The sequence below is a fragment of the Calonectris borealis genome, chromosome W (assembly GCF_964195595.1).
Source record: "Calonectris borealis chromosome W, bCalBor7.hap1.2, whole genome shotgun sequence".
Lineage (NCBI taxonomy): Eukaryota > Metazoa > Chordata > Aves > Procellariiformes > Procellariidae > Calonectris > Calonectris borealis.
In genome coordinates this window covers 26,979,202-27,005,975 of record NC_134351.1, presented here as the reverse complement: position 1 = coordinate 27,005,975, position 26,774 = coordinate 26,979,202, and the positions used below count along the sequence as shown (strand labels likewise).

The following is a 26,774-nucleotide window of genomic DNA, read 5'->3' as shown; positions in this document are numbered from 1 at the left end:
GGGATAGGCAAAGAGGCCAGCATGCAAGTCAATATTACTGACAAAAGAAACAAAGTACACCCATCTATACATATATAAAACAACCATTCGCAGACACAAACAGTGCTTTAAAAATCAAGTTACTGATGTTGAAAAGCTATACACAGCAACACCCTTCAAAATCTACTCCAAAACATGCAACTTTTTTGGCAGACCTGTACCTTGCACCATTAGTTGCAAGCGCTACTCAAGAGATTTACTTTTCTAGGGACAGTTTGATGTCATGAAACTGGTGTATGCGGACAGTACTTCCAACTCCTGTGTCTTAGCTACTCTACTCCTGTTCTTCAGTTCCCTGTACATTGTGCAATAAGTGCACATTTACAGGTGTGCTCAAGCATTTTTGTATCTTTAGGAGGGTCATTCCAATTCAAAGTTTTTAGGGGCACTCTTTAAACTCAGTTCCTTGCAGACTTATTTCTTTGTTAAGAGCAGGACTAGGAATTTACTATTGAGAGATTTATATTTCTTTGTTAAATTGGACACATAAATTGGTACAGCACAGTTATTTGTAAGCTGTATTATTCACCTAAAAATTATCAACAATTCCAATTAATCTTTTGATCTAATGAAAATATATTAGGGATTTTATCTGTCATGGCTTTGTTTATTTTAAAACAGTAATTGAAACAGAAATCCATGTATAGAAAAGAGTATGCTTACTGTTTGGATTCTTCATGTCACCTTTTTATAAAGGGATTTTCAAAAAAAAGTAGAGCCATTCTAGATAGTTTTATTTATAAATCCTTTAAAAGACTTTACAATTCCTTTTCAGATCATCTTAATTTCTTTTTTGCTCACCATTATTTCCTCCCATGCCAGTGACTCAAAGAGAACAGACAAATCCAGCTTCTGGGGAGCTCTGGCTGGGACTCAGGAAAAAAAGGAGAGTTTATCACTTGTGGAAGAAGGGGCAGGCAACTCAAGAAGAGTACAGGGATCTCGTTAGGTCGTGCAGAGAGGAAATTAGAAAGGCAAAAGCCCAGCTAGAACTCAACCTGGCCACTGTCGTGAGAGACGACAAAAAATGCTTTTACAAGTATATTAATGACAAAAGGAGAGCCAAGGAGAATCTCCATCCTCTATTGGATGCGGGGGGGGGAACATTGCCACCAAGGACGAGGATAAGGCTGAGGTACTCAACGCCATCTTTGCCTCAGTCTTTAGTAGTCAGAGCGGTTATCCTCAGGGTACTCAGCCCCCTGAGCTGGAAGACAAGGACGACGAGCAGGATAAACCCCCCATAATCCAAGAGGAAGAAGTTAATGACCTGCTACGCCACCTGGACGTTCATAAGTCTATGGGACCGGATGGGATCCACCCGAGGGTACTGAGGGAGCTGGCGGAGGAGCTTGCCGAGCCACTCTCCATCATTTACCAGCAGTCCTGGTTAACTGGGGAAGTCCCGGATGACTGGAGGCTCGCCAATGTGACGCCCATCTATAAGAAGGGCCGGAAGGAGGATCTGGGGAACTACAGGCCGGTCAGCCTGACCTCAGTACCGGGGAAGATTATGGAGCGGTTGGTTTTGAGGGTGCTCACGAGCCATGTCCGGGACAACCAGGGGATCAGGCCCAGCCAGCACGGGTTCATGGAAGGCAGGTCCTGCTTGACCAACCTGATCTCCTTCTATGACCAGGTGACCCGCCTAGTGGATGAGGGAAAGGCTGTGGATGTGGTCTACCTGGACTTCAGTAAAGCCTTTGACACTGTCTCCCACAGCATTCTCCTAGAGAAGCTGGCGGCTCACAGCTTAGACAGGTGCACTCTTCGCTGGGTAAAAAACTGGCTGGACGGCCGAGCCCAGAGAGTTGTGGTGAACGGAGTTAAATCCAGTTGGCGGCCGGTCACGAGTGGTGTTCCCCAGGGCTCAGTACTGGGGCCGGTCTTGTTCAATATCTTTATAAACGATCTGGACGAGGGGATCGAGTGCTCCCTCAGTAAGTTTGCAGACGACACCAAGTTGGGCGGGAGTGTTGATCTGCTGGAGGGTAGGAAGGCTCTGCAGAGGGACCTGGACAGGCTGGATCGATGGGCCGAGGCCAACTGTATGAGGTTCAACAAGGCCAAGTGCCGGGTCCTGCACTTCGGCCACAACAACCCCAGGCAACGCTACAGGCTTGGGGAAGAGTGGCTGGAAAGCTGCCAGGAGGAAAAGGACCTGGGGGTGCTGATTGACAGCCGGCTGAACATGAGCCGGCAGTGTGCCCAGGTGGCCAAGAAGGCCAATGGCATCCTGGCCTGTATCAGGAATAGTGTGGCCAGCAGGAGTAGGGAGGTGATCGTGCCCCTGTACTCGGCACTGGTGAGGCCGCACCTCGAATACTGTGTTCAGTTTTGGGCCCCTCACTACAAGAAGGACATGGAGGTGCTGGAGCGTGTCCAGAGGAGGGCAACGAAGCTGGTGAAGGGCCTGGAGCACAAGTCTTATGAGGAGCGGCTGAGGGAACTGGGACTGTTTAGTCTGGAGAAGAGGAGGCTGAGGGGAGACCTCATCGCGTTCTACAACTACCTGAAAGGAGGTTGTAGCGAGGTGGGTGTTGGTCTCTTCTCCCAAGTAACTAGCGATAGGACGAGAGGAAATGGCCTCAAGTTGCACCAAGGGAGGTTTAGACTGGACATTAGGAGAAATTTCTTTACTGAAAGAGTGATCAGGCCTTGGAACAGGCTGCCCAGGGAAGTGGTGGAGTCACCATCCCTGGAAGTATTTAAAAGATGTGTAGATGAGGCCCTTAGGGACATGGTGTAGTGGGCATGGTGTGTTGGGTTGACGGTTGGACATGATGATCTTAGAGGTCTTTTCCAACCTCTATGATTCTATGATTCTATGATTCTATGATTCTTCCAAGATTTGCAGTTTCTCATTTTAATTTCTTTATATGGTCACTTGCATTTTGCAGCAATAAATATTTACTACCCAACTTGCTATTAGTATGATCATTCTAACTATGCAATGATTAACACTACCTGCTAAATATTTACATTGAACACAGACTTGCAATTGTATGAAATTGTTTCGCTCTTTACATCCAGCTAGGATGTGGATCTACTTGCAATATAAAGAAATAAAAAAACATTTTAAATAAAAATAATCTGTATTTACATTAGAATCATAGAATTATTTTATTTTAAGATCTTTTGATATCTAAATCATCTCCCTATCAGCTCTGAAGAAATTCTTTAATCAGAAAGCGATTTCCTATGAGACGTGTAAATAGGAGTTATTTCTGCATTGTTCTAAACATGGCAAAACTAATATTTCCTAATCATCAGTTTAATAATGTCCTCCTCTCCTGCAAATGTGTTCATAACTGAAGTCTGACAAATAACTCCTCTGTTCCCGCAAAGGCCACAGTTGTGAAGGAAGCAGCCAATACTCAAAATAGCAGAGTCCAGTTCCAAAACAATCTTCAAATATCAGGGGACACACCTTGGATGAGAAGTATTTGCGGTGAGGGGATTGCAAATATTAAGGTCATTAAGGTCACTATGATCTCAAAACAGGGTAGGAATCCATATTTTGGCTATTTGCTGCAGTAATTTGAAGATAAATCATTTCAGAAACAGTTTCTTGAGGAACCCAAAAATCTGCCCCCAATTTAACTTCGCTATAGATGTCCCTGTCAAAGTACACAGATTTGCAACAGCTGGTCTTTAAGAATTCAGATTGGGTAACTAATTTGAGAAGCTTGACCTGGGTGAGAACGGGACAGTCTGCAAAGGGCACTTCCATTTTCACTCTCTGCTTCAGGTTGGTTTTGTAGTACCTGGTGCTGGAGGCATTATCTGTTCAAAGCTGTTAGCTGAGATAGTGCACACTCTCTGAAGCTAAGCCTCCTCACGTGTCACTGTTCAACACAGTTTTTCAGATTGTTAGTAATGACATCTACAATAATACTCACACACTGATAAGTTAAAAGGGTTTCCAAAAAGAAACTATTTTCCCCTAAACTAGCAGAAGCTACAAAAGGGATGAACTATGGCAAAATAGTATAAAGACACTGATCCCCCTAACACAAAATACAAAGAAGTAATTAAGTCCTGGAATTAAGCCTGTCATATATGCAGCCAACTCAGACCATAAAGCATCAGCAGGCTCAGAAAGTGCAGTTTCTATAGCGCTCCAGCTCCCTCACATGAGTAAGGGCCTCCGCAGATGCTGACAAACCTGGACATTCTCCTGCGATGGTTATTTAGCTTTAAGACATTTAAGGCATCAAGATGACATTGTTTATCTACAAAATTATTTCCAGACATTAAAAAAAAAACAGAGAAGAAACTGGCAGGGTAACAGATATTAGCCCTCACATCACTCAGGTGGCTCTTTTCATAAGGAGAGTCACCCTCCACTTTTCTGCTAGCAGAAAACCACAATTCAAAACCCAGACGCCTTTAAAATACTCTCAAATAGATAAATACATCACAATCTATGTAAATATGGGATCAACCTTTCACATTTGCTTTTGAAAATATTGTTTGTAATTCAAAGATATTTTTAATCTTGCTCTATCAAAGAAAAAAGGAAAGTGGGAAAGACTTTCCTCTGGAGTTTCACACATCACAACTTTAAAGTAAGATCTTGCATGCAAGAGGAAAAAAAAGCACTTATGATCAGCTCATTACATAATCTTTTCACCTTTTTTTTCCCTGACAACAATATTAAAAAAAGATAATATAATCTTAAAATAGACTGAGAAGACTTTTGATTCACTGTCTACTGGTAAGTCTATATTAAAAAGTTCTAGCATTTTTTAAAAAGGGAATTTAGAATATATCTTCAATGATTTCCCCTGGTACTAGTGGTCAACAACTTATATATATGAAAGAAATGTATTAATTGCCTGCACTTTTGGATAACTAAAAGAAAACCCACCAAAGGTTATACTTTATGAATGTCTTCACATATATGATCTTAGAATAGTTCAGTTGGAAGGGACCTACAATGATCATCTAGTCCAACTGCAATCTTGAAAACAGCCTTAAATATAAAAAAAACCCAAAACCCAAAGAAACTCCCCAAATCCAACACCCCACCACCCAAACATGTAGCTGCTTCACCATCGAACTGGCAAAGCTCCATGGTTCGATTTGGTTTCTACTTTGGCCAGTCCTACATGGCTTCCAGAAGTCCTCAACAGATTCAGATGAGTGTTTGCTCAGCACAGCCTGTTCCTCAAGTACAGTGGCTTTGGACAACTTCCAACCCATCTTACCTGCGACTCCTAAATATTGCTCTGACTCGGGAGGAAAGCAACTCTCAGTTTGCATACTGGTTCAAATCACAGGAATCCACTGCAACATCCAGCTTCCGATATTATTACACAAAGTAGCATAGATTCCAAAATAAAAATCAACAAGTTGGTAATCATAGTCATGCTGCTGTTCCCTTGCAAAGCAATTTACAGTGCTCTTATCACCATAAATCTCCTGTAATATTTTAAGCCTGTAACAGAAATCTGACTAATCAAAAACACTTCTTATAATCAAAAGCACCTTTGTGATGGAAAACCAGCAGCACACTCCATCAGTAAGATACTTATTAAAAAATATAATTAGGTACACTGTTCTAGAATTGCACCCTGTATTTTGGAAACAGTGGCCAAACAAATTGATATGCCACTACTAAACCATCTTCCCATCTGCCAAGTAACTAAATTTATTTTTCACTTGTAACTATATTTACTAATTCAGGAGGTTTCCAAAACAGCAGTAAGAACTGACTTACATATGATTGATTCTTCATTATTGTAAATAAAATAAGGTTATTTTGCAACATGCCTATTGACTCAAATATGATTGTCTGAGTTTTACAGTCTGGTTAATATATGCAGTCTTTATTTCAACATGGCTCAGTTGAAATAATTTAGTAGCTGTTTGAAAACACTTAAATATGTGCTACTGTCACAAGAACATCAAAACAACTTAAAAATATCTTTGACTTGGGAAGGTGGAATAAATACCATACAAGTTGACATAACAGAAATAAGAGGCACAATATTTAAAATGAAATCTTAATTTATAGTTTCTAGAACAAAGTGTCAAATGTACTTTCTTGGTTTCATTTTAAAATTAAAAAAATAGGAAACAGCCAACCAGCAACTGAACAAAGGAAAAAAGGTTTACATTTACTGATTAGTATTTCAACTTAGCTTCTCCTGTAATTTTTCCTAACCACTTCAATAATATTAAGTATTTTCTCCAATCATGCCTGCAAAATTAATTAGGTTCGATTACATTTCATAAATTAAACAAATTAATTGGCTATTCTTAAAAATAGTCATCATTTTGAATTGAACTATTCATGACATTGCTTAATAGTTACAGCATGCAGCTTCTACAATACTCTTTCTACCTAAGCAATGCATGAAGAAAACACATTAAAAATAAAATATAAAATTCTGAAAAACTGAAGCAACTGCACTTCCCAATAATAAATATAACTAACATCTGTTGTAGAAACTGCTTGGCACTTGTACATTTTTGTGAAGGATTTTTGTTGTAGATAAATATTTTTCTACAATTCCTATCACGCACCACTCAGACATTTTCTTTAATTATACTCCAAGGGGTCTTTTCATATCCATTAAAAAAAGGCAACTTGTTGTCTAAAAGAATGCATACATACTTCTAAATTTCAACTGTGATTCATTTGTCTTATGACACACAAAAAAGTAAGGCAATACCTATATTTAATGGACTTAGTTCTGCAAAAATGTCTAATAAAACTCAATGCTCAACACATTATTTTTGTTAAAGCTTTAAAAATGCTCTTTGAACTAAGAAATAGTTCTATGATGATTCAGCATTTTATTTTTTTTCATTTCACACCTCAATAATGAGGACAAAAACACAGCAAAGCCTTTAGGAAAGCAAGAAATTTCTATTTCAACATCGGCAAAATCGACCGAGTAAGGCTCCCGCTTTGCATTCACAGCAAATACAGGACATAATTTTTTCAGGGACAGAATACCAGTAACAACTTTGTGACATTCTCCTTAATTTCTCTTTTGTAATTTTGTTTTCCACTATTCTTAAGTAAAGAATTTCAAAGACATACACTGAGCTCTTGATACAAGTTTTTTTTTTCTGAAAATACGCATAAGCTGTGCGCATTTAACAAAATTCTTGTATTCAGCATTTCATACAGACTCAAAGTAGCAAGACTTGTTTGCTATGAAAATACACTGAAAGATTTTTTTTTTTATGAAGAGCATGCAGTAGAAACATATTTAAATGCTACTGTAACCACATAAAGATCTATTCCTCTACTGAGGTATCAAGCAATTGGTAATGATGCAGAGGGATAAGGAGAAAATGAGGGAACTGTCAATAAAAGAGAAGAAATGCTAACTCTAAATACACAAAAGATTCAGTACAGGCCCAAAAGTCTATCCACGTGTGCTCAACTGCAAAATGGAGAGTTAAGTCTATAACTTGCTGTAAAGCAAACTAACTGGCATATGTCACGTGGCATAAAGACATTGTTCCTCTCCTGTATTCACTATTCTCATGACACCGGAGAAGGAACATTTCTTAAATGAGATTTATAATCAAAATCTTCAATTAACTGTAAACCCAATTCGGAGGTTTTAAAAAGGAAAAAAGCAGTAAAATAATAAAGGCTTAAAAATACTTAAATTGTGAAAAAAGCACTTCCGTTGATGGAAATTGTAATCTGCATTGCTCTATGAAAAAAGTAAAATCAAAACACCTTGGGTATATTTGGATGAATAAAATGAAACCAGTTGTGTCTCAGGACTGTCATTTTTCTAAGTGGAAGGCTTAGGAATACATGCTTTGCTTTTACACTGCACAATAAACTAGAAGAAACTAATAAACTGATATATTAAAATATATATTAAATTTTCTTTAAATATTCATTACTTCTTCCTAAATCTGTTTTTAGGCGAACAAGACCTAGAACTTGTAGATTCTATCCCTGCATCATTTCAGTTTACCTTTTTATGTAACTTGATATACTAAATCCAAATTCCTTATTTCGGGTTTTTGTTTGGTTTGGTTTGGTTTTTCTTTTGGGATTGTTTGTTTTTTTTTTTTCTTTCCTAAGCATGGATTCTTGGAGGAAAGGACCAACAATTTAATAAAACATTTTACAGTATAGCTTACATGATTCTCACTCTCTTCCTCCGATAATAAAAACAATCAAATAATAAAAACATCACTATACCCCAGTCACATTTACATTTCTCCTTCTTAACACATAAGCTTAACATTTTATCCTCTATTTCTCTTTGCTAACTAAAGAGACATAAATAGCAATAAAACAATACAGAATGTACAGAAAACTATACTGTACAAATAGCAGTTATCCTACAGATCAATAAGCTTTTAATTGAATTGAACTGGCATTCTTCAGAAAGATCATATTTTAGACAAAAGCGCATCTAAGAAAGCAACAATTTTAAATACAAAGCAGCACAGTAAGGTGCTGAAACAGTTTTGACTCTGCCGTAGTAAAAAACACCACTCATGGAACAAACAGGAGATTTCACATACAATCTTTAATGGGAAGAGTCCTTTAAATGACATTTATGAACAGAATGACACAATCAAAGTTTAATTTCTTCCTACAACTTCAGAAGAATAAGTGGAGCTTCTCATGAAGAATCGGTAACTTTCAGCATTTCCTCAAAGGTATGTGACATGATAGGAATGTAGATAAGAAGAATTTTTAGAAACTTAAGAGCAAAAGGTACACTGAATAGAACAATTATGTAATTTACTATGTGATAGCTACAAATTAGACAAAGACATTACTCCTTAAAATAAGAAAATCAGAACAGGTTAAGGACTTCAGAACAGGAATTGCAACTCTGCCCTCACATCAGTACATAACAATTAAGAAAAAAACTTTTACATAAAAGACTACCCATGGCTGCAATCTATTGGTTTAAGCAGTTGCAAAGAATGGAGTAATGGGATAGTGCAAGATTAAAACTAATAGCAAATAAAAACCCAAGCAAAACAAAAAATCACTGTCCCAGCAGCTTTTGATAAGAGTAGTTTAAAAACATCTTTTCTTCCTTAAGCAAAATATGGTGAAAGCAGGAGAACTGTGTTTGTATCCAAGTATTACTTGTCTGTTTTCCAGAACAACTAAGCCTGTATAGAGTGCATTGGACTAAGTTCTTAGGGGCTGGGACTGTTCTTGGTCTGTGTACTTACAGCGAAGAGTAACTGAGGCCAGTCCTTAACTAGGATGTCAGGGTAATATGTAATACTGGGTCAGTGGTGTGCAGATAGTAAATACAAACAGGCAAGATGCTGCCACGTTAACATACCTCTTGTATGGAGCGAGCTGCTGGCTTGTCTTGATGATTGGCCAGTATTAAAAACGGCAAAGTACATAACTGTGGGTGCTGGAGAGCAGAATGCAGTTCATTCCTAGCAGTTTCTAGATCATCTTCAGAGGAGGCACTGTCTAATACAAATATTACCCCTTGGGATCCTTGGTAGTAACGACTCCAATATTTCCTGATATTGTCAGTCCCTTTCAAGACAATAATAAGAACTAATTAAAACAAGTATAGTTAAACAGATTTAACACTTGTATCTGAAAATAACCCTTCTACTTATAACAATCAAAGCAATGGACTAAATTTTCTCTCCTAAATATACATAATTGAAAGAATAAAAAGGAAAAAAGCAACCATAAATCCAACACACACACAAACGTCAAACTAACATTGTTTAAATAAGGAAGGAATTTGAGTCAATGCAGTTCTTTATCCCTGAAAGTTTCTGCTCCATTAATGAGTACTGGCAGAACTACCATGCTTCCAGTGCCACCTAGCCTAACCCTATACCTTCTCACTGAAATATCTTGGTAGTAATATATAAACCTTTGCCCATTCTTTTTTCCTTAGCCCTGCAGCTCCTTGCCATAACCTGTAGCTCCTTGCCATAACCTGTAGGCAGTTGCTCATTTCTGAGCATGATAAGGCCTTCCAGTTCATCTCCAAACTATCAGGCAAACACTTCATAACTGGAAAAAAGGTGTCAGGAAAGCCTATTAAAGTTGTAATTAGACACTTAATGAGGAGAATGGTGATACAATAGTGAGTTGAACAGTGACAACATGCAAAGGCATTCATTTCAACTACTTTTGCTCTGTCAACCACACTAAGGATTCTGGAAGAGCCCAACAGTAGACACATGAGTGACTATACAGGCTCATGTGCCACAGTAATTTTTAGGACACAGTTCAGCGGCACTCAGCCATCTCAACAGAAGCCAAACAATAAGGTTATCTATAAAAAGCTTTTGTCTCCCCTGGAGAGCAGCATACGTTTGTAACATTGAGGTAGGAAAAAAAAAATTAAAAAAATTGTATTTGACAGCTGTCAAACTATCTAAACTATGATTTGGATATGGGCTATACTTTGTATGTCTGAATCTGGCACTACACTCATGGGGACTAACACTAAAAAGTGAACAGCAGCAGCAATACTCTAGTAGAAAGCTTGACATGTCTGCAAGACAGTGATTCGCAGAAATGTGCTGAAAGTATCCTTTACAGACACTATTCTTACTTTAAGATAGAGAAGTGAACTTTAATGTAGACACAGATACCAATACGATACTTAAAATATTCACTTAATTTGTACACTGTGCAACAGAAAAGACAGCCACTAAACAAAGGTGAAGAAATCAATAGCTAAGGAGGAATTTACACCATACACTTTAGGCATCCAACTCAGATTATTCAAATCTCACTACATGGAGTTACTCCCTTCTCTGTACCAGCCACACTAGAACCTTAAGCACTCAGTTTCTGTATTCTGCACCTAGCACAATTTAGGTGGCTAATGAATGTTGTGAACACACACGTTTTCCTATAGAGGATACTGAAGTCAGACCTGAACAGTGTTTTTCTGCAAGAGATCTAAAGAGATGGCTAAAGGTAAATGGTCATGGGATTTAGTCAAGACCTTGCTTAATTTCTCTATTAATTTAACCAGACTCATAAAGTAACAACACACAAATAGGACAGGTGTTTCATTTATTTTATCAACTTCTGAAGATCAACATTACTTATACAGAAAAGGGATTGCATTGAAAGCTAATTCTATGTTTCTGTACCACCATAATATCTATCAATTGTACTTGTAAATAATTTCATAGCATCTGTTAGATGTCCCAGTCTTTCCAAACAGCTGTCTATGTCAGAACCAAGTAGAGCAAGTTGCCAGAGGGACACTATTTACATAGCCACACACAGCAGCGTCACAGGCTTCTGAAGTATCACATTACTTTAAAAACTGGTAGAGAATAATTTTCAATGAACTGAAAGGCCAACACCATGATCAGTTCTTTGAAGGTCTTTCCCCCCCCCAGCAATATAACTTCTGTCTTATCTACTCTAAGCTTCAGCTAGCTACTTTTCAACCACATGTCGCTGCCAGACCCTGAGTCTTATCTCTGTAACTGTACTATTTCTAAGGAGAAAAATTGTGTGATGTACTGCAGAGCATTTGACCTCTTGTATCCAGGCACATGGAAGAAAGCAGCACATGGATCCCCACAGGAGACACTGGAGCCAGAAAAGCAGTATGATGATTTGTTGACCTTATGGCCCTATCTTTTTGGTTCAGGTTCTTTAGCTGGTGAACTTTGTTTCTCCACATCAACTGTCCCAAAAGAAATACCACCAAAGCATAGTACTCCTTTTCTCTCCAGCCCTGGCCAGTCACCATGGCATAGTTCTAAGAACCACCTAATAATGCCTAACAAAACTTGGTATTTCCTTCAAGATTTTCCATTAGAATAGTGACCTGCTCTGAACTTGCTTACACTTCAATTCTGACGAAATCACAGCCTGAGGTTTAAGAATAAAAGAATTTGTACTAAGCAGACAAGAAAGAAGACTGAGAAAGTCTGTACCTCGGGGTGCCATTTTAACTCATTTTTCCGGCAAATGCACTTGAAAAATAATTCTCGGCATCAATAAGCTATTAGCAACTGGAAATCACAATTTCTACAAGACAAATGAGCTTATATTCTTTTTCCTTAACTCTTCATATCCAGGGAGCACAATCTGTTCTCAGCTTCTTTCTCCAGAGCATTAGGTAGTATGTTGTAGTGCTATCCTGGGCAGGAAACGTTGGCCTGTGAATAATGATCCAGCCATCACACTTCACAGTATGACAAATTTAGTCTTACAGAGCAAGCAGTTGTTTTTAAAGGTGTAGTTTAGCACAGACTATCCTATGAATTAATCTTTTCCTCTATTCCAAAGGTTTCTAAGACAGGGAAATTCAAAGTCTGAGTTTTCCGACAATCCAGAATGTAATGTGCATCTATTAAACATCCTCAGGCTCTCAGAGACTACTGAAATGAAACCAGAAACTTTACTGGTACCCAAAATGTCCTATCAAACAATAGTAACACACGAGACAAGCATTTAGGTTTGTCAGCCTAATCATGTGTTTCTCTAACAGCTTTGCAGGCACATGGCTGTTTCTTCAATCACTTCATGCCTAAACTAAGAAAAAAAAAAAAAGAAAACAAAAGAAAACACTCAGGTAAAAATCCCCAAAGCATCAGAAAAACATAACAACAATTCACATTAGACCTAGGGAACGTGTTATGCGAGAGGTTCACTAAAATGTGACATTCAGTGTAGTATTTTGCTCAGAGACAGGCGAGAACCACAACTCGTGCCCAGGCATACGATTTGTTTCCCTCAGCAACGAACCCACAGGAGCCAAAAGTCCTGTGATGTGACTAAAACATCCCATTTACAAATAAATTGGGGAAAAAAAACCCCAAACAAACAAACAACCCACCATCTTTATTAGAAAAGAAAAGATAGTATTCAGTCATCAAATGTAGGTTTGAATTACTTTATAAAAGGAAAAAAAATAACCTCTTCTTATAGAAAAACTACGAGGTGCTGTAATTAAAAACCCCAGACATTCAGCATTACTACAGGGCAGGATTATTCAAGTAACTGTTTAAAATTTTAAACAGTTTTCATTTGTAATTTTTAAAATATCAAATAAATAAATTCTTTTTGATTATCAGCCAAGGGTATAGTGTTTCCATATTAACACAGTTTATTATTTTTATCAGTGCAAATAAGTACTCTCTCAAATGCCCCTTGGAAGCTGGAGGGAAGAGTTTGAGAGTTATGTGCAGTTTAATACACATCCAAAACAAGTTGCACAATTATGCACTCCTGTAAATATTATGCAAAATGCAGAGCTGCAAATCTTTCTTTTGCCTATGAATACTTCTGTTTACATCTTTATTCACAGCAGTCTGAGGCTACCTTCAATTCCCTCCTTTTCAGTAATTTCAGAAAAGAACATAGCATTACAGAAAAAAATTCACTGAAAGCAATTTAAAGGCATCAAATTTGTTAGTTGTCAAACTTACAGCAAGTCTCCATCGAGAGCACAACAAATGTCACGCAGCCCTTGCTTTAAGATAGTCTAGCCTGTGCATGAAAGCTCTTATTCACCTCAGAACAGAAGGAGGAATACAACACAGCTCCAGAGAAGTTATATTCTCAATCCAGGGAAGAACTTTTTTTCCTTCCCACCAAAAATAGTTAACCTGGGGCCATGAAAGAATGCAGGCTGCAACCAGTTTTTCTACCACTTCAAATATAACATCCACTCACCTGAAATAAAGACACCTACCTATTTTGAAGGTTATATAGTTGATAAAAAGTTACATAGTTAATTCCTCTACTGATATTAAACAGACAGTTTATAACTAGCAAAAAGATTAAAAGATGACAAGGAATATGTCAACTGCACCATAAAAATCTTCTTGCCTGAAAGACTGCCCCATTGGTGGGGGAGTAAGAAGGAAGGAAAGGGGAAAAAAACCCAAACAAAAAATAACTCTTGTATGTTCTTGCAAAATTTTTAAATATACCTTACCCCCTCCCCGAAAAACCTTATGAAAAGGCTTTTGAAATAACTGTTTCTAAACCTACGTAGGATTTATAACTTCACTTTCCATCACTTCCTCACAAGAAAAACTGCCATGTTTTCTTAGGTAATCAGGAAGATGCTTGAAATCTTAGAAATCTTAACACATTTTTAAGAGATCTGGCTGCTTCTTATCTATCTCAGGCATACTTTCTGTTTAGATCTCCCAGTAATCCCCTTGAAGAAATATAGCATATAGATTTTTGATTTTTTACATGAGCTATTTTTCAACCTGTTTTCTCCTTTTTATTACAAATAAAGTTATAAATCCTTTCTAAGATACCCACTTTGTATGTACATGCAATTTGTCCACATTGACAGACACATCCACACACAGATATAGAAGTTTCCCACGGGTGTAATGTCAGTCACGCTTCGATGGCTATTTTGTATTGCTACTGCTTATTGCTAAGCAGCAATACAGATGCTAAGCCAAAACCTTCCTCAAGGTTCAAAAGTTCCAGGACTTTTGCTTCCTAGGGTTTAAGACCAAGAGATCACAGCCTGCTTTCTCCAGCTTTTCAGGCACTGTACTCCTGCAATCATACACAAAGCATGGCAGCAGGGAATTGGCAGGTTTTTTTCCCTCAAGGAAGAACATTTTGAGATTGCTATATCAGCTATATTCATTGCAGCAATTCAACAACACTCTGAACAAACAGCATAAAAGAAACAACCCCAAAAACGCTGAGGAATAAATATTCTCCTTTTATCTTCAATATATACAAAAAACAGAAATATGCATAATTTATTGTGCTTATTTCTACTTTTCTTATCAAACTGAAGTTTATGGAAACCATCTCTGTCATCTCTTGTCTACCTTCCAGGCTTCCCTAGTGAGATTAATCTGGAAGTCAAGCCTTCAGTATTTTCCCTATTAGGTAACTTAGGTGCTGTCTCCAACTTTGAATCTCCACCTATTCATATATTTAAAACTGTTAGAACAACATTTAGGTTGCAAGCATTTGGAATTTTTAAAAACACCATATTTACACTTGCCTGCAAAAAGTCAGTTTGATCTACTTCAGCATGTGTATTACACTACCATCTTAAAATAAAACATGCAATTTGAAACAAAAATCTCCTGTTCTAGTCAGGACCATGAAGTTAATTAAAAGTTCATAAAAGTTTATAAAAAACCTTACAGATTATTTTAAAAGGAAGATAAGAAAATATGTGCCCTGCAATATGCTCTAAGATTTATTTAAGTCTGAAGCTTTAATAGTTTGCAGTAGGTGGCACACCATACTAAACTGGACTTTATGTATGACAGCCGTTCTCAAAATCACCTCCCCTTTTTTTTTTTTTTTTTTTTAATTTTTAAGGCACAAACACACAGTAAGTCCTCTAGGGCAAGCAAAGCGAATGGTTGGCAACAAGAAAATCACCTACCAGTTTCCTTTCTACCTATTACCCCACCTCTGCTGAAGGACTCGATAACAGCCGGGATCTCTGAAGCAGCAGCACAACTCCCCAGGCTGACAACTGCTGTCAGCACCCAGCAAGGCTCAGATGTACCCTCCTCTGAGCTGTAGTCATACCTTTGGTAACAGTGCAGGTAATCTCAACTAAAGCTCAAAATGCTCTTTATGCATCTATCTCTATGGCACTTAAGTCTAGTAGACATACCACAGCTGTGTTAGTTCTGTCTGTCTAGCCCTTCTGCTGACTGGCTCACAAAGTTTGAATCTGCTTTAGCCTTTGAAAGGATCAAAGCCATTTCTGGCTAGAATAAAAACTAAAAACTTTTTTTTGGGGGTGGGGTGGGGGTGTGTGTTCATAAAACATAGGTATCTTTTCTAATGCTAAACTAGGCTGCTATACCCTTTGATTCAGCCTGAAGAAAATGGAGTTGTAAGTGCAACAGGAGACAGAGAATTTTTAGCAAACCAAAGTTTCTACTTTTCTCTCCACAAAACATCCCATCAACAAAAAAGCAGCCCCCCACCCCACAAAAAATGTACTAGGAAATTTTGTGGTTTGCTTATCCTATTGTACATAGCTTTGATAGGTGTTGCTTACATGGCTCCTACTTGTTTTGAATAAGATAGGCAACAGGTTGTCTATTCACACTGTAAAAAGCTAACTGTAGAAAAAGAATGTTTTCAAAGAACAGTGGAAAGATGGCTACCGCTGAATCCTTATCTGAGCTTCCTCAGGACTCAAGTTAAGATCCGTAAGCAGGTGCAAATGATCTCTCTTATCTACGAAATTGGGAAATTATGTGACAGAGCCTGGGCTTAGGCACCATTTGAACAGCAGGCTGAGTATGACTGATAGCAAACAGATCTAGCTTTAATGCTTTTGGAAGCTGAATATCTCTCTGCGACTCACAGCTTGGACAGCTCATCAGGGTCATCTAAAAATTTCATCTACTAAGACATTCTGTAAACTGTTAGACGCAGCTATGTTGCAGATGGCATTGCATGCACTGCACAACCAGATTTTGTAGAGGTGTCAGCTGTCTTTTAGTCAAATACAGTACGGAGATTTTATTGCTTTGTGTTAGTACGTCCCTGTGAGGATGACTTAGGCTGGCATTTACGTGTGGGATCAGTTTTCTGATGACTAAATAGATGAAATTGTAGCTGCTCTGCCAGGCTATGTTGCTAGAAGGGTGTTCAGTACTCCCCTCCTTCTCCACAGAACAAAGGAAGAGGGTGGTTTTCCCATAACTATTCAAATATTAAATTTAATTAATAGCTCAACAACATTTTCACCCTCCTCCCTCATTTTTTCACAAGGCAGATACTACCTGACAACTGTTGCCGTCTTCTCCAAGGGTTCATATTTTACATTCAATTTGGATCACATGACAGTGTGACTCCCCCTCCTACTCTCTCTTCCTTTGCTCTTTACTTCCAAATTAAGGCAAAATACACATGCTTTGTTTAACCAATCCTATTTAAAGTTATTTTTTCTCAAGCTCTCACCTAGACAATTAATTTAGCTGGCCTAAGAGTGTGAATTTATTACTTTGGTAATGAAGCTTAAGGAGGAACAGCAGTGGGGAGGACAGTTCTCATCTCTCTTTTCCTGGGCATGCTCAACCAGCTCGAAACTCAAGCATCCCCAATATTTATCACTCCACTCTTGCTAAGCACTTAACACATTTTGTCTTAAATGAAATTTCAAAGATGACTACACAACATTTTGATTCTCTATGCTTGTGAAAAAGGCCTTTGGGTGGATTACAAAAATGTAACACAAACATATGACAATATATTTTAGTACATAAAACAGAGAAAGTTACTAAACCCTATAACATGTTGTTAGTATTTTTACTGGCATCTCACCAGTAGTTTCTAAGTCTGCCTATACAAGATAGCAAACTAAATTATAAAATAGACTTATTCTAAAAAAAACAACTGTAAATTATTAGTTGGCCTCTAGAACGGGCCTATAATCTTGATTTAGGCCTGAATAAATATCCACATCACGACTGACACCATGACCAAGGACCTGGGGGTGCTGGTTGACAGCCGGCTGAACATGAGCCGGCAGTGTGCCCAGGTGGCCAAGAAGGCCAACGGCATCCTGGCTTGTATCAGAAATAGTGTGGCCAGCAGGACTAGGGAGGTGATCGTCCCCCTGTACTCGGCACTGGTGAGGCCGCACCTCGAATACTGTGTTCAGTTTTGGGCCCCTCACTGCAAGAAAGACATGGAGGTGTTGGAGCGTGTCCAGAGAAGGGCAACGAAGCTGGTGAAGGGTCTGAAGAAGTCTTATGAGGAGCAGCTGAGGGGACTGGGACTGTTTAGCCTGGAGAAGAGGAGGCTGAGGGGAGACCTCATCGCGCTCTACAACTACCTGAAAGGAGGTTGTAGCGAGGTGGGTGTTGGTCTCTTCTGCCAAGTAACTAGCGATAGGACAAGAGGAAATGGCCTCAAGTTGCGCCAAGGGAGGTTTAGACTGGACATTAGGAGAAATTTCTTTACTGAAAGAGTGATCAGGCCTTGGAACAGGCTGCCCAGGGAAATGGTTGAGTCACCATCCCTGGAAGTATTTAAAAGACGTGTAGATGTGGTGCTTAGGGACATGGTTTAGTGGGCATGGTGGTGTTGGGTTGACGGTTGGACTCAATGATCTTAGAGGTCTTTTCCAACCTTAATGATTCTACGATTCTATGATTCTATGACTTTGCATTCTGTTTTGACAGCATTACAACAGCGAATGACTGAATAAACACACTGAATAAATGGTGGTTTCAGGCACTGTGTCTCCAGGCTGGAAAGATGCTTGTTAGAACCAAAGAAGCAGCTTCCTATTGCCTTTGCACCTTCATTGTCTGTCTTGAGATTAAACCTCAGCATCCCAAACTTCTATCAGCAAAACGCTGTTAGAAACTTCTGAACAACAGTGTTATCATCTGCCTTATTTTTCCAGTCTTTCCCCATTCTCCTGTATGTTCATTGTACACAATTTCATCCTTAGTTCCCACCAGAGATTGCTGCACCGTAACAGGAAATCATCAAATCTGTAATTTCTTTCTATACCATTACTCAACTGAGTTGCATAATAGAGAGATATTTCAAGTTATCCTGGTAAGAGTACATTCTGAAAGAATGTGGACTAGGGCACAGCACATCTTCACAGTAATCTAAATTACACGCATTATTTTATAGACTAAATTTTTGGAAGAAATTGTGTGGTTTTTTTAGTTTCTCAGGGAGCAGGAAGGGATTCTTGGTATATCAAAATAGAAACTTAAGAGAACAGGCAGTTCAACTTGATCAGTAAATAAAGCGAGAGCTCCTTTTCAAGTAATTCAAGCAGGCCTATGTTTGATTTGAAAGCTATATATAGCTTACCTGAGCTAGTGCTCATAAGTAAAAGCTTATATGTACAATAAACACAAGGAACACACTTCCCTGAGCTGCCACATGAGCCATACTAAAATTATAGCCCAGTTTGTATTTCTGTATGACTTAACCTCTGCAATCTGAGAAATGACATTAAGGAGATACACCAGATACTTATCAGCCTTCTGCTCCTCCTGCTTTTTACTTTTTGTTCTTTCTAGTCAGCATTTGTTCAGTTTTTCTCAACTTTATCTGCTGTGGTGAAACACGGGTTTTAAATTCCAGCCACACTAGAATTTTTAAATTTATCATTTTAAAATTTAAAACAACTAACAGTTTGGTATGATGAGATTTAGACACTGCATGTTTTTATAATCAAATGAATAAACGCTATACCTCCAAGTTCTTTTACATTCAAGATGGCATTCTGGAATGGCACCGCTTTTATGCTAAAACCTAAAAAGAGAAATAAAGAGTATTAGTAAGTTATTTGTTAAAGAGGCCATTTGAAATCAATTGCATACATTCAGAAAAGACTACTTTTTTCCACCAAGAACCAGGATTTTGCATGGGAAATTCTGTTTCAATATGATGTTTAAAAATATCAGTTATAAGATGGTGGGAAAAAAAAAATCAGTATGAGCAATGAAATTTGCAAAGATACTATTAAATAGCTGGCATACATTAAATTCAGCACAAAAGTTCCATCCAGGCCATCTACCATTTGGTGAGGAGTTAGTACGGAATATACCTTTATAAAATGATCTTTTAATGCATCTGGAACTAAAGTTTAGATTTCAGATTACCAGTAATATGAAGTGATCCTTCTGCAATTTTTAGGAGACATGGAAGACAACGTGCTGTTCAAATCACTGTTTTCTTACATTTAAACTTCACAGGTTTTGGTTACACCTAGAGTATTAATCCTGTCTATAAATGTTATTAACAGAAAGATCCTTTTACAGACTTGAGTGGTATGTATTAAAATGGTTACAAGCACACTAGAAGCATCTATCAATCCTCTATTAGCCTATTATATGCTTAAAACTAAAAAACTTTAATAAAGTTTGATGTTTTCCCTTAATTGGAAATTCAGACAGCCAAGAGAAAGGGAATATGAAAGGCTTCCAGCAATCCCTCAATATAATACATACTAGATTCTGCATGTTTAGTGCATGCATACATGTAAGTGTATATAATACTTTATATAGGGAAAATTACATCTGCTCTTTCTCTTCCTAGAAAGGAGCAAAAACTGGAATGGACCTGAGTGGTGTTGATGAGAAAAGCAAAAATACAGGTAATAATTTGAAAACTGAGTGGAGAAGTTGCCACATTGTATTCTTGGATTCTCAACCATATTTTCTAATATAGCACAGCTATGGTACATATGGGTAGATTTATTATAAGCTGAATAGCTTAGATATGCATCATTTTGATTTGGATGCTACCTAGAATCCATTTTCATTCCTCAAGTTGCCTAACTAAATGATGGTATTTTGTTGCAACTATCTAGAAACATATAAGAAATTTAATTTTAAAATAAATCATATTTTCATGATTTCCTTTGATAGATCGATACTGCTATATTACATTGCTGTTACTATTGCTTTCAGAGTCCAGGTGAACTTGCACTAATTTCAGGTGAACTCTAAAGATAAAGGGGAGGAAGATAAAAAAAAAAAAGACAGACTGAATTACTCAACAATTTCCTTCTAACCTTTTGAGTTACGCATTGACATCTTCTCCACACAATGAGGTGTCAGATCTCTTTAACATTCCTAATAACACCATTACGAAGGCAATGGGTTAATTATTCATCGCAGAAAAAACCCAGTATTTTCTTGTACCTGTTTTACTTTGTTTACGTACAGTTGTATTAAATAACCTTATGTTCCTGTATTTAAACAAGGATACACTGAAAACCAGTTAGGGTTGCTAAAGGACAATCATAAAATTCAAGCCCATGAACCACAGCTACAATATAAAGCCATATAACTATATACACAAGTTACTCACACAACACTCACTATCTGTTCCCTCAGCCAATCAACCTTACTAAATCATTGTAGCCACAGAACCAGATTTCTTCCATCTCTATGACCTAATCTGTCCTCTTTATGAACTTTGCACCCAGGTATTCCTTTTCCCTCACTCTACATGTTTGGTTTTGTTTTTCTCTGGTGTTTTTTATTTTTAATCAAAATACCCTTTTCAATATTAGGCATTCTGGTTCATCTATATCAGCGTGCATATTCAAATTTTTTGAACTTAAGAAACCTTTTAGCTATGGTTGTTGTGTCTGGTTTTATGTATCTTCTCAATGCCACTGGAGCTTTTTGTAAATTGATTCTCTGATCTCAATCTGCCCTTACTACATAAACAAGTCTCTTTGCTGATCTAAAAGAAAGGATTATCACCAGAAATAAACATTTCCATTACATTTATTCTTTTGGTTGCTAGCATATACCACAAGGCAGTACTGACCAAGTATGAGAAGATAAAAATCCCAATATATGAGAAGAAAAAAATCCCAACGTAAGTTTCAGAGCATCACTGTCCCATTCTATTTTATATCACATTCTCCTTTTTTCTGTCTGTATAACAAGACTGCTTAAAAACCAAAAGAGAAGAAACAAACCTTTTAAGGTCTGTCTACAGTAAACTGTGAATGTCTGTTTCCAAAGATTCTACTTACACCACAACATATGTTCTGACTTTCGACATATTCCAAATTGTATATTTTCATGGATATTCCCCAGTGTATGACCAAACACTGAAAGAGTAAGTAGTGGTAGCTTCAAAGAAATCCATTAGGTACTTTCAAAAGCAAGATAACTAAGCTGAAGTTCTTTACTGCCTTTGTTATGTGTTTCAGAAGTTACCTTTGGGCAACGTTACAGCACACCATGGAATAAAGGCAGCATCCTACCTGTGGTAGACACTACATTCTCCGGGCTTTCACTGCAAAGCTGTGACAGAAGACTTGTCTTGCCAGAACCAGTGAGGCCTATGCAAACCAAGTCATATTCAGGTCGTGGTGGTGGCGGTCCCTTGCAGCAAAGTGCTCTAAAACACTGCTGGGGGGGGGGGAGAAAAGGAAGAAGTTACTTTTTTGCAAATTTTTCTTCAACAAGGTACTAAAATTCAAGTTTATAAATTTAAAGGTGCTAGAGAGAAGCAGATTATTATTCCAACTTACTATTTTGGCAAAATCAGCAATTAATAGACTGAGATCAGCTCAACTAAAATCTGTAAGGGCTATATAAGAAAACATAAATATACCCATTAACTTTTCACCTAAACCTCATAGAGATGGATTGAGGAAAGTGACTTCCATTTCCTGAATAGCATGAACAGTGCACATACATAGAGACAAGCACGTGCTCTACTCAACTCTGCGGCTGGGTATGCATGAGTTTGCTTCCTGTGCTAATTTCATGCAATACCTGGTGTGAACATCAGAGCAGCTCCCGAGCAGCTGCTGGCCAGGCTCTCCCTGTTGTCACAGGAAAGAATCAGAGAACTTTGCTCCATTGATGTCCTTCCTGGGCTTGCTTTGGCACATGTTTTGAAAGAGGACAGCACTCGTCCTACCTTACAATATAAGCTGTTAAAGAGTACAGCTTGTAAAGAAATAAATTTTGCTGGAAATAGCTCTAGTCATAAAAATGCAGATCTCTCACTTTCCCTGGAGAAGTATGAATTAATGACAACATAAAGAAAAAAAATCACTTATACAAAGCCTACTTCAGAGTTCTGCTCACGTCTCTTAAACAGTATTGCCAAATTAGGCCAAGCCGATCGAAAAGGTCCCTTAAGCCCTTAGTAAGGTTCATCAAACCCTTCTTTATATGTAATATGGAAAACTTTTATGTAAAAAAATCTAAAAATATGCAATTCTGGGAAAGCTAGGAAGTTTATATTTAAGGTATGGGGTATAATTACCCACTAATGTCCAAGATAGGTCCCCCCCACCCCAATATATATAAAAATCTTTTTCCCTGATATCTGATACCTTCACATCAGAGGGATACATCTGCTATAGCAATGAAGAGAAAACACGTTTGTGCAACCACTCCTCTACCACACATTCTATCTTTACAAAGTCCCAGCTCTTGACCCTTCAGCAACAAAAACCGGAGTCTCCACACCTGAACTGGAGCTCATTGCTAATTTAATTGATTTTTTTTTTTTCCATCTTAACCACAAGCCAATCACTACATAGGGTAAAGAAACACAGTCTTTACAACTCTAACCTAGTTGGTCATGGTTTAATCTGGCAGGCAGCCAAATACCACACAGCCGCTCACTCACTCCCCCCACCCCCCCAGTGGGATGGGGAGAGAATCGGAAGGGTAGGAGTGAGAAAAACTCGTGGGTTGAGATAAAGACAGTTTAATAGAACAGAAAAGGGAAAATAATAATGATACTGATAGAATATACAAAATGAGTGATCACAATGCAATTGCTCACCACCCGCGCTGACCGATAACCAAGTAGCAATCGGTACTTCCTGGATCACGCCTACCATTCATATACTGAGCATGACGTCACATGGTATGGAATACCCCATTAGCCAGCTGGGCTGGCTGTCCTGATTATGTTCCCTCCCATCTTGTGTACCTAGCTCAGTCAGTAGGCACGGGAGCTGTCCTTGGACGAGGAGGGCACTTAGCAACAACTGAAAACATCAGTGTGTTATCAACATTCTCCTCATACTAAATCCAAAACACAGCACTAGGAAGAGAATTTAACCCTATCCCAGCTGAAACCAGGACAGTATCCACCCCTTATTCCATACCATTTACGTTATGCTTAGGTCTCACATTTTTCGATACATTTCAATTAACCACCACTATCTTTCTTTTTATATATACATATATATATATGCACACACAGATATCATTCCCTTAGTCTATGGACTATCCCTTTAAAATGTCCATTGAGTTAATTTAGTCCACGACTTCGGACTCCATCTGTCATAACAGTCTTTCAGGGCCGGAGAGATGGTGTGTGGTGTTGGGCTGTTGCATCCTGAAGCCAGTTCTCATTTCGGTACTGCTGCGCACGTCCAGTTCTATCATCATTGCACTTTGCTCGGTTTCATCGGAGTTAGTTCATTCTTCGTTAATCTGGGTGATTTTCACTGCTATACCATTGATAGCAACCATAGAAATAATGATATACAATATCATATAACAATTGCCATAATAAAATTCAGTTCATTGGCTATTTTCACCCAAAATCAAATCCCCTTGAGGTACACACCGGACTTCCCCATCCTTTCTCATCACCCACCAAGTGCACCCAGGTCCCTGAGCAAAAGCAATCCCACGGATGGGTTTTCCCTTGCCACAGGCAGGAGTAACCCAGACCGTCTTCCCCAGCATATTTCTCATATGCACGACAGGGACTTTATCTCCATCTACAGTACGTAAGGGTTTGGATTGGGCAGGGCCAGCTCGATTAACAGATCCCCTAGTGTTGACTAACCAGGTGGCCTTTGCTAAAAGTGTGTCCCAATGCTTGAATGTCCCACCACCCGTTGCTCTCAGTGTTGTCTTTAACAGCCCGTTGTATCGTTCAATTTTCCCGGAGGCTGGTGCATGGTAGGGGATGTGATATACCCACTCAATGCCGTGCTCTTTGGCCCAGGTGTCTATGAGGGTGTTTTGGAAATGAGTCCCGTTGTCTGACTCAATTCTTTCTGGGGTGCCATGTCGCCATAGGACTTGTTTTTCAAGGCCCAGGATGGTGTTCTGGGTGGTGGCATGGGGCACAAGATATGTTTCCAGCCATCCGGTGGTTACTTCTACCATGGTGAGCACATAGCGCTTGCCCTGTCAGGTTTGTGGGAGCGTGATATAATCAATCTGCCAAGCCTCCCCATATTTATACTTCAACCATCGTCCTCCATACCAAAGAGGTTTACTTGCTTGGCTTGCTTGATTGCAGCGCATGTTTCACATTTGTGAATAACTTGTGCAATAGTGTCCATGGTCAAGTCCACCCCTCGATCACAAGCCCATCTATATGTTGCATCTCTTCCTTGGTGGCCTGAGGTGTCATGGGCCCACCAGGCTATAAATAATTCACCCTTATGTTGCCAGTCCAGATCTACCTGAGCTACTTAGATCTTGGCAGCCTGGTCCACCTGCTGGTTGTTTTGGTGCTCTTCACTGGCCCGACTCTTGGGTACATGAGCATCTACGTGATGTACTTTTACAGCCAGGTTTTCTACCCGGGCAGCAATATCTTGCCACAATGCGGCAGCCCAGATGGGTTTACCTCTGCGCTGCCAGTTGTTCTCCTTCCACTGCTGCAACCACCCCCACAGGGCATTTGCCACCATCCATGAGCCAGTATAGAGATAAAGTACTGGCCATTTTTCTCGTTCAGCAATGTCCAAGGCCAGCTGGATGGCTTTCACCTCTGCAAACTGGCTCGACTCACCTTCTCCTTCAGCAGTTTCTGCAACTTGGCGTATAGGACTCCATACCGCAGCCTTCCATCTCCGATGTTTTCCCACAAGGCGACAGGACCCATCAGTGAACAGGGCATATTCCTTCTCATTCCAAAACCTTTGCCTTCTGGCCAGTTCGTGATCACTTCCAAGATTCCTGGGCAACTGGGGTTTCCTATTCAGGCCCGTTGTGTGATCAGTGCGACCCACTTACTCCATGTAGCATCGGTTGCATGATGTGTAGAGGGGACCCTCCCTTTGAACATCCAGCCCAGCACCGGCAGTCGGGGTGCCAGGAGGAGCTGTGCTTCAGTACCAACCACTTCCGAAGCAGCTTGAACCCCTTCATATGCTGCCAATATCTCCTTCTCAGTTGGAGTGTAGCGGGCCTCGGATCCTCTGTATCCCCGACTCCAGAACCCTAAGGGTCGACCTCGAGTCTCCCCTGGTGCTTTCTGCCAGAGGCTCCAGGTAGGACCATTCTCCCCGGCTGCAGTGTAGAGCACATTCTTCACATCTTGTCCTGCCCGGACTGGCCCAAGGGCTACTGCCTGAACTATCTCCTGTTTAATTTGTTCAAAGGCTTGTCGTTGCTCAGGGCCCCATTTGAAGTCGTTCTTCTTCCTGGTTACTTGATAGAGAGGGCTTACGATCTGACTGTAATTTGGAATATGCATTCTCCAAAAACCCACAACGCCTAAGAAAGCTTGTGTTTTTGCTAGTTGGTGGGGACATGGCTGTTATTTTGTTGATCACATCCATTGGGATCTGACGACGTCCATCTTGCCATTTTATTCCTAAAAACTGGATCTCCTGTGCAGGTCCCTTGACCTTACTTTGTTTTATGGCAAAACCGGCCTTCAGAAGGATTTGAATTATTTTCTTCCCTTTCTCAAAAGCTTCTTCTGCTGTGTTGCCCCATACAATGATGTCATCAATGTACTGCAGGTGTTCTGGAGCCTCACCCTGTTCCAGTGCGGTGTGGATCAGTCCATGGCAAATGGTAGGGCTGTGTTTCCACCCCTGGGGCAGTCGGTTCCAGGTGTACTGGACGCCCCTCCAAGTGAAAGCAAACTGGGGCCTGCACTCCCCCACCAAAGGGATGGAGAAGAAGGCATTAGCAATGTCAATTGTGGCGTACCACTTGGCTGCCTTTGACTCCAGTTCGTATTGAAGTTCTAGCATGTCCGGCATGGCAGCACTCAGTGGCGGCGTGACTTCGTTCAGGCCACGGTAGTCTACTGTTAGTCTCCACTCTCCATTGGACTTTCGCACTGGCCATATGGGACTGTTAAAGGGTGAGCGAGTCTTGCTGATCACTCCTTGGCTCTCCAGTCGATGAATCAGCTAATGGATGGGGATCAGAGAGTCTCGGTTGGTGCGGTATTGCCGCCGGTGCACCGTTGTGGTAGCAATTGGTACCTGCTGTTCTTCAACCCTCAGCAACCCCGCAACAGAAGGGTCCTTCGAGAGACCAGGCAAGGTGGACAGCTGTTTAATTTC

The 26,774-nt window shown here is 39.4% G+C and overlaps 1 protein-coding gene across 1 annotated transcript in view; it reads right to left on the bottom strand.

Annotated features, from left to right (window-relative positions):
• The window catches only part of LOC142075024 (ADP-ribosylation factor-like protein 15), a 220,056-nt gene that overhangs the window by 86,980 nt on the left and 106,302 nt on the right, over positions 1-26,774 (bottom strand). Inside the window, exons 4-6 of the mRNA XM_075136014.1 lie at positions 21,738-21,882; positions 19,202-19,261; positions 9,342-9,550 (exon numbers count right to left, since the gene is read on the bottom strand). Of these exons, the coding sequence (XP_074992115.1) occupies positions 9,342-9,550; positions 19,202-19,261; positions 21,738-21,882 (414 nt within the window). The remainder of the gene's footprint in view (positions 1-9,341; positions 9,551-19,201; positions 19,262-21,737; positions 21,883-26,774) is intronic.